Here is an 11,413-nt window from a genome sequence, read left to right on the forward strand (position 1 = left end):
ATCACTTATCTATCTTCTGTTATATATATGGTATTGGACATGATAATATGAATAATCATCCATCCTCACCAACTTCAGTGGCTGCATTTGCATGAGATTAAGATTTCTCTAAGCAAGTAGAAAGTAGAAACCCTCTCCTTGTGCTTATTATAATTAATTAACTTGCTCAACAAACCTAAAGAGAGAGGAATTGAAGAAGTTTCATGGCTGTTACAATGGACCACCCTCGTGCGGCATTTATTTTTGGGATACTAGGTAACATGTATACACAAAATTCCCTTCAATTTGTTTTGTTATTTGTTATTGTTATTAATTATTATTCATGTAATTTTCTTATGTCCTGGCTAGGCAACGTGATTTCCTTGGCGGCGTTTTTAACACCCGTGTGAGTATTTAGTAATTAAGGACATGTTTTCTAGTTTCAATTCTCTTGAATGACAATAACAATAGGCATATATTTTGAATATATATTATGTGATTAATATTATTTTTGTTTTAAAAAAATGCATGGTAGGGTAACATTTAAGCGAATATGGAAAAGGAAATCGACGGAAGGTTTCCAATCATTGCCTTACGTTGTTGCATTATTCAGCTGCATTCTATGGTTATACTATGCCACACTCAAAACCAACGTTTTTCTTCTCGTTACCATTAACTCAGTTGGATGTGCCATAGAGATTATTTACATTTTAATCTACATAAAATATGCAGACAAGCGTGCCAGGGTAATATATTTATATTTATATATTTTTAATAATAATATTTGATCTAACCATGTTAGTTGCTTGAGTGGTCAGCTCACTCTTCCTCTTAAATAAGTATCACATGCATGACGGATTAGTCTTTGGACGACCGAGTCTTTGCAGAATTTTTGCATAGCACAATCTGTGGTTATGAATGTGGCGTGCTTGCCTACGATCATTCTGCCGACGTATTTTATGCTACATGGTTTGGTTCGCGTCAAAGTTGTTGGAGTCATATGTGTAGTAATTTCAACGTGTGTCTTTGTAGCACCCCTAAGCATTTTGGTCAGTGGAATTCAAATTGGAATTATGTGCAATAACTAAGCATTATTATTCAGCGCTTTTAATTAATTAATAATAATTATATTCTTGCCATGCATGTATTTAATCTAAATTGCAGGTAAAGGTTATACGTACAAAGAGCGTAGAGTTTATGCCCATCCATTTGTCAACCATTCTCACAGTTAGTGCCATAATGTGGTTTTGTTACGGTATTTTTGTCAAGGACATATGGATTACCGTAAGTATAGCTAGCGATTTATAGCTTCATAATATGTTATTAAATAAATAATAATAGTAATGATTATGATTCATTGGTTATGTTATGTGCAGATACCAAACGTGGTGGGTTTTACGTTGGGGTTAATACAGATGGTGGTATATTTTATTTATAGGGGACGTGGGGAACGGCCCCTTGGCACCAACTAATGAACTACTATTTAGTATTTACATTTAAATTCCAGTTTACTTTGTAATAAGTGCCAAACATTAGAACAGAATGAGTTTACAAGCTATTTATGCTAACTATTACACATTATTCAAAGATTTGTCTATACAAAATTACCCTATATAAATAAAATGAAAGAGATGTAATTTTTTTCTTATCTTTTGAGTCCCACTTAGTAAAATTAAAATCCCTTAATCTATATGAATTGTCCCCTGATAAACAACTTTGCTTGCTTTGTTAACATTATGTTACTCTGTATTTGATCAGAAAGTCTTTGCAACCAACAATAATTAAGTAGAGACAGGTTCATGCCATTTTAGGTTCTATATAAAAATAGGCGGCATTTCCAGCTACCCATGATAAGTTGCACAAAATCTTTAGTATTGGAAATAGAAATTCAACTGTTACATTCCATTTAGGATCTATATGAAAACACCATGCATTTCACAAAATCTATAGTATTGAAAAGATATTCGACTATTACTTGATGATCAAGGAATTCCCAGCAAGAAAGCTGGCTACTCTGCTATCAACACCGAAACCAGTAGCCCTAGAATACATATGCTCTGTGCTTCCATCTCCAGTAGAAACACACAATCAAGGAAATGAATTATCCTTACGCTAAGAGGTCAGATACTCTATTTTATCCCATTCAGCGCTTTCTTTCAGCATGCCACTTGTATACCGATTTAGAGGCTGGAGTGACAAGCTCGTCTTCTCGTAGTTTGCGCTTCTTACCCTTTTTCTGGCGAGATATGGAAAATAGCTTCTTAGCATCCTAAATATCTAAATGGACTTGCAATAAGGCACATAATATGTCAATACCTGCAACTCTTTCTGCATTGACATGTCCAAGTAGATTTTCTCTAGCTGGCTGAGTCTAGTCTTCCTCGCTTCCAGCTCTTTATAGGATTTGGCAATCTTTCTGTGTATGAAAAAAATATATATCTAGTTTACAATTCAACATGCTAAAATATCAGCACGGTGTTTACTACAATTGAGATACTTACTAAAATTAATGATTTTGAGGGCATCAAAGAGAACAGATAAAATATTTGGTACAACAAATCCATAACAAGCTTCAGCAGGGAAATGTAACAAAATGTTTGATTTCAAAGGATAGGGTATTAAGCATAACGAGAACAAAATCAGTGTCTTTGAAGCCAAGTGTAAGGTGTACCTCTTAATGTTCGTAGGTAGATCATCGGAAGTAAGAGGAAGATGAACTTCTCTTCTTAGATTTTGTGATTGTAACTCTTTTGCCTCTTCCCTGCACATAAATGGCCAACAGATCAATAAAGCCATGCCTTCGGAATATATTTAAGGAATGGCAAAAATTCTGTAATGATGCACACGGTTCACAGAATAGATCTCGAAAAGGGGATAGTGGTAACCAAGTCAGAGGAATAAACTAACATCAATCCATAGGTGAAAAATGAGGGAAAAGCATCCTTACTAAATGAAGGACCTTATAACATGAGTACATCTCTAACACCATTGACATGCTACACAATCTGTGAAGCCTAAACGAATATAAATATATAATTTTCTTTTTTATGAAAATATACCATTAATTGCACAAGAAACCAGTTGAAACTTGAATTGCGAACCGAAACTTAATTTTTCAGAGCCTAACGCCATATTCAACATTATTTATCATCCATTTTACATATCACAGACAAGTAGTAACCATAGACTTGATATATGATGAATATGATACTATCACTCTAAAGAAAAGAAAAGCCAGGTTACAGCTTCTAAGAACAGCATGATCGAGCAACAATACTTAGTTCATTTGATGGGAGAATAACAGTCTTGTCATAAAGAGACTCAATCGATGATGCAGGAAACACCTATGTGATCTAAAATATTCTTGTCTTGATTCAAAATTCTCACAATCAATTCAATATGTCTTCAACATATTCATTTAATAAAAAAATGCTTCTCATTTTTTAGACATGATTACAGACAGTTATGCTATTGTGTCATTTGGTCCATGTGACTGAGCCCATTATATATGTTAATAATTGTTATTGTTCTGCGCCTTTTTATTAGTTCTGTAACTTCTACTGTGATGCTCTTGTTATTGGCTGATTGCATCAAAAGGGTAATCAAGTTCATCGGCTAAGCATTGGACTCTTCTATTTGTAGCATAAAGGTAAAACTAAAACTAAAAAGAGAAAAGGTTGCAACACATACAGAAGTGAGTGCACTAACAGACATAATATCTCCATAAAAAAGAACCAACTCATGCTAGTTATAGAATGACAGCTTCAAGAGCGCAAACCTGTCCTCAGCAAAGAAGACATGCTTATTTGGCCGCCGATTATCAGTACAGTGCAGAGTGGCATTCAGCTTCTCAATTTTCTGCAAGAAACATGAAATATTCACCAGTAAACCTAAATATAATTTTTGCACAGATCTCCATATATATTTATCAAAATTCAAAGCATTCTTTCACCTTTCTCTCACTCTGAAGCTTTTGAAGAATATATCCTATATCCTGTGTTTTCATCAGCAGAAGTTCTTCTTGGGTATACTTGTTTGCATCACTCCTACACAAAGAAGTAAACGCATCAAGAGCTCAATCCAAAAAGGAAGCAAAGAAACAATCACTGAACCAGCAATAGAAAAATAAAAAAGCACAGAAAATTCATACTCTGGTTTATGAACTCCATCAACGACTTTTGTCTTGATCATCTTAAAGTAAAATTCATCTTCGTTTCTGTTTGCCGCTTTTTCCCTAAGCCTCTGCAAAAATAAAGCAGCACAGGCAACAAAATCTATAAGAACTGCAACATCAAAACTTGGAAAAGCAAGAGAGTAAACAAGTGAAACTGTACGTACCCGTATGGTGTCCTCTTTCTTGTGGAATGCTTTTGCACGCTCAACATAGTCTTTGTGCTTCTCAAGCAAGCCAAATTTTTTCCTCGAGGACCTAATGGAAACAAAAGCATGCTCAAAAATTGAAGCAGAACCCTGATTTCTATAGAGGTAATTGAAGTTGGGTAGGAGAAAAGATGGGGTTTTGGGGACTTACGGTTGAGCGCGTTCTTTGTGGGCACGCCTGGGAATGGCATTCCTGAGGGAAGACATGTTGCAGTGACACGGAGGAGCTTCTGGGGAAGCAGGTGCGCGACAGTGGCTGTTGGTGGCTCTCGGTGGCTGCTGCAGAATTGGGGGAAAAAGTAACGGTAATTGCTAATTAGGCCCCTTGCTTCAAATCATAATCGAATGTAAACACATTGAACTTGTTTTTGCAGTAAATAATTTCAGTTATCAAAATGGGCTTATTATTGGCCTGTTTAAGACTAAGGCAACACTCATCAAGAATATCATTCACGTCCAAAAATAAAAAATAAATAAAATAAAATAAATTTATGAACAAGTTTCTAGGGTGCACATGGGCCGGATGATACCAGGTTTGTCTTGGCCCAGGACCGATCCTAAATATTGACCGGGTCTGTTTTTGAGACCCTTGCTCAACCCTAAACCTGATGAAATCTCACAACTTCTAGGCCACAATGAAACAGTAGACCAGGTAAAGAAACTATACACTGCACATACACCAGAGAATTCTCAACAGACACAGAATCAAAGAATGCTTCTCAAGAAGTGGCAATAGTGATATATATAGCAAGTCAGAGCAGTATGAGAGTTTTTAGTCAACTAGAAAAACATTATAAAAGTTTGTTTCTCTTGCAAATCATCAATGGCATTACGCTAAATGAGAAGCTAAGAGTCTCAACGACCAAAGAGTTATCTTCACACACAAAATTTGCTTTTGTCACATGTTTTGTAAGCCTTGATCAACACTCAGCACCAAGGATGCAATCATAAGATCAGAATACTACACATAGGCAACACCAATACAAAGGATCTGAGAAAATCTCAGCTTCATTCCAACCATTTTGATTCTCACAATCAATCAGCATTGTCAAAAGATCATTCCTTAAGACGTAGTACTTTGATCACAATCTACATTAAGCAATTGTCCTCAAATAGTTGAAAACAAAAGTAAAGGAGTTCTGCTGCAAATTATTATATAATTTAACAATAACATTAATTCACAAGTGCAAATATAAAAGTGCCATCTACATTCTCCAAATAAAGAAACAAGAAAAACATGCATCTACAAAACTAATTACCCTTAGCCTTATGGTCAGCCACAACATTGAGAATAGGCAAGCTACTGAGGAACTCATCAAGTCTCACAAAGAACACAATCCCATATTATTTATGTAACACTGATACTATATATTTTTATATAACATATGCACAGTATAACAGAATCAACATAATAAACAATCAAATTTTAGCAATAATAGGCTGCTACCTACTGGTTTGAACGACGACGAGCTGGTGGTTGGGGCAGCGACGATCAAAGACAACAGCGTGGTCGGTGCGAGGAAAGCCGCGAATCTTGGTGGATTGGTGGTTGAGGCTGGCTGGCTGGTGAGGAAGAAAGGGAAGAAGGCTGTGGCTGCTTGGCTGGCGTGCGCCTACGCGGTGGTGGCCGTGGCAGGTGGCTGAAGCATGAAGAAGAAGGGGAAGCAACCACGTTGAAGCACGGGTTCGGTGTGTGCACTCTGCACTGCCCTAAACCCCTAACATAGGAATTGGGTTCAACCCGGCCTGGTGAAATGACCCGAACTTTGACTTTAGCCGGATCACTATTAAGTCGGGCCAATTTTGACCCAAACCAAACCATGTGCAGAGTTGTGCACCCTATTTTCTACTATTATTAATTTATTAGTAAAGACCTCAAAAATTAAATTAATTTAAATTTTCAAAAAAATAAAAAAATTGAGATTTTCTTTTAAGATAAAAAATTAAAACAATTGATATGACACAATCTTGCATTTTGATATCTGATGGTAGCATAAAGTAAAACTATTTTGCGTTGTTAGTGCATATAAATTAGGGTTAATAATTAAATTAGCCTTTGACGAGGTTAAACATTAACTAACAATATATACAATATTTAGTATATCAAATTAAATGTTAAACAGAATTTTTTATGAAAATTTATTAATTTAGTTTTTAGATTATAGTAGAATTAGGGTTTATACTAAGAACTAAATTGATAGATTTTTATAAACATATTTGATCAATGTCTAATTTGAACATGCTAAATATTATGTATGCTGTTAATTAACGTTGGACGAAAATTGTTTTTTTATGGGTAAAACTGAACGACTTATTTTTCAAAGACTAATTTGATCATTAAGACATTAACTCAAATAAATTAATTCTAAAACTAAATTGTATTATCTGGTCAATCAGTTTTTTTTCAGTTATATAAATAGTTAACTACCAATTTAGTACTCGAAAGATTTAGTTGACAAAAAAATCTTTAAAAGATGTCATCGACAAACAAACAGCTTGAATGATTTAAAAATGCGACAAAAATAACAAATAAATATATTTTTTGTAAGCGACAAAAAAACTTTTGTATTTAGCAAAGGATTTATCCATTTCATCTTAATTTTTGTGACAATATTTGAATAAATCTTTAGAAACTATACGAAAAATTTGAAGCAATAATTTTTTATTTATTTTTCAGAAAAATGTGGTTATTTACAATAATTTGAAGCAATAATCTTTTGTAAATTTATTTATCTTAAGCATCTTTTAATTTTTTTTTGTGAGAGATATAAACTTTCGCATGTCATTTTATCAGTTTCCTGTATGCGGTATCATGGATTGGCTTCAATTTTTAATTTTCTCGATTGATGAGCATTGGGCAAGTATCTTTGTGCACTTGAAATCTAGAATACTTTTGGTGAATGATTCTTGTGTTATTGTTCCTACTATTGCTTACGACAATGAGAGCGCAGCACCTACGACAGGAATAAAATATTTAGGTGGATACTACAATGAAGATTTTATAATTGTCTTCATGTGATAATTTTTTCTTTTGATCCTTGGATGATGGATTGTATAATTAGATTTTGATATGATATAAAAGTATTGTCTTTGTTTAAAACGTAGCTAAATAAATAAATCACACTTTTAAACGAAACATCTTCTCATGAAGATGTTTTTGCCATCTTTATTTGAATAGTTGCCAAATATTTATAGTGTTTTGAGAAAGCAGAGCCCAAGCAAAAAGCATAGTGCTACTCTAAGTCTATAATATCAGACAAATTTATCATGGAAATATTAGAAGAATGAATCCTAACCATCATATGATATCATGATGGTCGAAATTTATTTATATATTTCAATTTTTATCATGAACCTGTTCTCTACTAGACAAGAAGCAGAGAAAAATGAAATAATTATAGCCTCCAGTTACATGTGGCTGCCTCCATAGTCCATACCACAACAATAGCAACATTGTAACAACTGTAAACCTTGCGACCTGTATGTGAGCATGCACCTTTTATTAATTCCTCTCACCACCCCTCCCTTCCCCCATTGCCATGAATGAAATCAAGCATAGTATTCAATCAGATTGCATCAGTTAACATAAAACAATGCAATCTTATTTCAACTTTTTCCTAACAAGGACTACCCTGGCAAAGTCCACCCAGCACCATGGATCTTCCGCAAGCAATGGACCAACAATGTACGTTGAAGTTGAATCAAATTACTTGAATTATTTTGTTGCAGCTATTTTCTGTATACAATGTGACTCCGGGAACCAGCTAAGGTATATTAACACCCTGTAACCTTTGCTCCCTCTTGTAAAGTTTCCCCTTGTATCTACATCATGCCATAAACTGATCACAATGACTGAACTGAATTCGTTCTTAGAAGCTTTTTTGGTTTACGCTTCTCCACAACTGGGATGACAAACTCAAGAAGCTGCAACAAGTAATTTAAAGTTATAGAGACAAGTTTGACAACAAATCATTGAAAGTAGTGAGTTGTTTGAAGTTGGCTGGTGACCTTTTTTTTACCCTATGCATATACCAAAATGAATGAGAAAGATCCAAACTATAACAAACAAGTTTGCAACTAATACTGGCAAGTAGAAACAACTATGCTGCTAGTGCAATAGGAGAATGAAAACAAGAGACCATTTTATCAATGGATATAACTGTCGATTTGCCAATTCCACAAAACACCCTCAAGATTTTTAAATATATGATAGCCTGCAGTTTCAAATAAACTGGCACTTATGAACTTAATTGAAGAGTATACAGAAGCCTAGCTCAAGCAAGCCTGCATAACTAAACAAGAAGGGTAGCCATGACAATTTAGGTTGCATACAGCTGTTAAAGTAGTTTTATGTTTGACCAAAGCATCATTATACATGGTATTGGAAACTAAAATCCTAGGAAATAGTTTTCACAGAGGATTACAATTTCATTTATAGTAAATGATATTATACCTTCCTGCTATTGTTTTTGTATATGTAACTACTATTAGTGTAATATATAAAGTTTAGTTTCTCACAAACAAGTTCTTAACCATGTTCTGTTTCTAACAACATCTATGCTCTGTACTAAACAATGAAAGTCATGTAGAATGAGGTTCATTGGAAGATTGCTAATGTAATGAAGAGCAGAGGTAAATTTAAGCATTTAAGAATTAGCTCTTCACAGAGAGCTGTAATAGTCAAGTTGCACATCTCTGGCTATGTCTATACACAATCAGGCGATCATTTTTCCATATTTCTAAACAATGTTTAGCTGGAACTTCCTACATTTTTCATTTTTAACACTCAAGCCAAAGCTTCAGTCTGCCATTGAAGCCACAACTATAAAGGATTAACGAGTCTGTTTTGTCCAGAATAGAATGTGAATTCTTTAATAGATACATATCTTCACATGACAGTTTCAATCACATAAGATCAAATACACAAGAATACGCAAATTGAGTTAACAGAAAGTGAGATACATTACATACCTCCTTCAATCTCTTCTTTTTCTTTTCAGCCTGCAGTCAGCCAACTTAATCAATAAATCAGATTTTAGGCAAAAAATGTAAAGATTCTCAAGAAGAATAAACCAGGTGAGTAAAAAGAAAAAGGTTGAAACACAATATGTGAGACACATTAAATACAAAGCATAAAGTTTAAGTTTGTATTCGCAATAAAAGGCCACCAAAGGCACAATTGGATAGAAGAAGGATGAATAGTGTGATGGCCTAAGAAAAAAACCAAAAGAAGAATCTCTATCCTAAGTGTTGGATGGGTATGTTACAGTATTATTGATGCCTACTCCAACAAAACCATGTGCTAGAATCTTAAGACTGAAGTCTAAAACAGCTAAAATAACATCACTGTCAAGACCTCCACCATTGGCTTTTTCAATCTAGCCAAACAAAGAAAGAAATGGACATGTATAAGTGTCAAGCAATAACATGTAATAATATATATATATAATAATGGGCACCTCTTCACTCAATAACCGGGCATTCTCTATCTCCAGCTGTTGAACATTAGACTCAAGGTCAGTTGTGTAAGCCTGTTAAAGGAAGAAGAGCATCAAAGACTATTTCCCATTAGAGAGTAAGTGGTCACAAAACCAGACAAAGGCTAAGCATAAAATAAAATAAAAGAAAAGAAAAACCTCAACTTTAATTCAGTTCCTGTTCCTTCCAACTCAACTATTAAAGCCCCCCAATAGTGAGATTCCCTAACAGTGAACCTCACTTACCACATAAGAATCTCCATTTTCCAAACATCAAATAAAAATATATAAAAAATAAAACTTTATTAAAAAATAATAGAAAAAGGGGGTAAGTACCTGCTTGCGTTCCCTGGACCTAGCAGCAGACTCACGATTCTTGATCATGCGTCTCTGCTTTTGAAGAGTGGCCTTGTCCACTGGTTCCTCCACCGCCCTTCTCTTTCCCTTTGCCACCGCAGCTGCCCCTCCTCCTCCACCACCGCCGCCTCCTCCTGATGATGACGAGGGTGCTGGGACTCCACTTGCCACCGCAGCATCAATCCCATTGGCAAAAGGCTCAGCTGCGGAGGAGGATGAGCCTTCAACGGCGGGCACCTGCGGGAACTGATGAGGAACAGGATGATGATTATGAAGAGAAGCAACAGCGGTGACGTCATCAGCAGTGACGGCAGCGTTTTTTGAGAGGAAAGCCTCAAGGGTCATTTCCTCGAACGGGTGGTGATTATGGTGAGTTGAGTCTCTGTGAGAGTGGGTTAGGATCATGTCTTTCCAGACATCATCGACGGTTTTGGGTGGAGGAGGAGGGGATGAAGAAGGATTTGAGGGGTGAGAGGTGGTGGTTGTTGTGGTGGTGTAGATGGAGTTTAGAAGATCGTCCATTACCATGGACGAGTTTGAATAATAATGCAGATTTTGATTGTGAAGAAGGGAATAATAATTAGAAGAAGCAGCAGCAGCAGAAGAAGAAGAGGAAGAAGAAGAAGAAGAAGAAGAGTCGCGTGGCAGATCCGTATTCGTCGTGACAATCTTCGACGACGCCATGCCGCGTTTCTAGCTCTCTCTTTCTCTTTTTTCTGTTATAATAGTAGTGTTTGTTTTTTTCTTATTTTCCTTTTCTTTTTCTTTGATTGGATACTTGGATGGACGGATTTGCCACTATAAAAAGGGTTTGGGAGTGAGTGAGTAAGGAAGCATTGCGATTGGCCAATTTGGGAACGAATATTATGTCATCATCGTACTCTTCACAGCTCAGTTGCTTCGCCCTACCCTACCCTACGCAACCACCCTTTGGCTTACTTCACTTTCACATTGGAATTCGGGATCTACCCCTTAAATACATACTTAACTACTTATAGTACACTCTATTAAGTTATTAACAATTTACCATGAAGATATTTTACGTACATACTCAATTATCGTAGTATTTTATTTATTTTATATAGTTAGTGTATGAAACTAAATATTTAATGCAATTATATAATAAATAACTATTTATGCATGATACTATTAATAATATTTAAAATGCACTTAACATTGCTGGAGAGTTGGCTCTTAGTTGATTAAATAGGCAGACAATA

At 35.3% G+C, this 11,413-nt stretch overlaps 3 protein-coding genes across 11 annotated transcripts; 1 reads left to right on the forward strand and 2 right to left on the reverse strand.

The window, feature by feature from the left end:
- The first annotated feature begins 203 nt into the window (after positions 1 to 203).
- Positions 204 to 1,451, forward strand: LOC107633874 (bidirectional sugar transporter N3-like). The gene is made up of 6 exons (XM_016337469.3): positions 204 to 255; positions 349 to 385; positions 515 to 725; positions 867 to 1,028; positions 1,144 to 1,263; positions 1,356 to 1,451. The coding sequence occupies exons 1-6, from the start codon at positions 204 to 206 to the stop codon at positions 1,449 to 1,451; spliced, it is 678 nt and encodes a 225-aa protein (XP_016192955.1).
- Positions 1,452 to 1,763: 312 nt separating this feature from the next.
- EDA14 (embryo sac development arrest 14) lies at positions 1,764 to 6,106 on the reverse strand. Of its 9 annotated transcripts, none has more exons than XM_088508399.1 (9): positions 5,791 to 6,099; positions 4,511 to 4,635; positions 4,318 to 4,408; positions 4,130 to 4,221; positions 3,932 to 4,025; positions 3,758 to 3,837; positions 2,651 to 2,740; positions 2,296 to 2,395; positions 1,764 to 2,215 (listed from the first exon to the last, which is right to left on the reverse strand). In XM_088508399.1, the coding sequence occupies exons 2-9, from the start codon at positions 4,564 to 4,566 to the stop codon at positions 2,123 to 2,125; spliced, it is 696 nt and encodes a 231-aa protein (XP_088364525.1). In that variant the 5' UTR covers positions 4,567 to 4,635; positions 5,791 to 6,099; the 3' UTR covers positions 1,764 to 2,122. The 9 variants fall into 9 exon arrangements, with proteins under 9 accessions (XP_088364525.1, XP_088364527.1, XP_016190571.1 ...); XM_088508401.1 differs by having other exon boundaries at positions 5,811 to 6,098; XM_016335085.3 differs by having other exon boundaries at positions 4,511 to 4,638; positions 5,811 to 6,098.
- A 1,529-nt stretch (positions 6,107 to 7,635) lies between these two features.
- LOC107633873 (G-box-binding factor 4) lies at positions 7,636 to 11,238 on the reverse strand. Its single transcript, XM_088508394.1, has 4 exons — positions 10,173 to 11,238; positions 9,819 to 9,890; positions 9,331 to 9,360; positions 7,636 to 8,283 (listed from the first exon to the last, which is right to left on the reverse strand). Exons 1-4 carry the CDS (start codon positions 10,875 to 10,877, stop codon positions 8,203 to 8,205), a joined length of 888 nt encoding a protein of 295 aa, XP_088364520.1. The 5' UTR covers positions 10,878 to 11,238; the 3' UTR covers positions 7,636 to 8,202.
- Between the last annotated feature and the right edge of the window lie 175 nt (positions 11,239 to 11,413).

This window comes from Arachis ipaensis, chromosome B3 (genome assembly GCF_059453495.1).
Source record: "Arachis ipaensis isolate K30076 ecotype BB chromosome B3, ASM5945349v1, whole genome shotgun sequence".
NCBI lineage: Eukaryota > Viridiplantae > Streptophyta > Magnoliopsida > Fabales > Fabaceae > Arachis > Arachis ipaensis.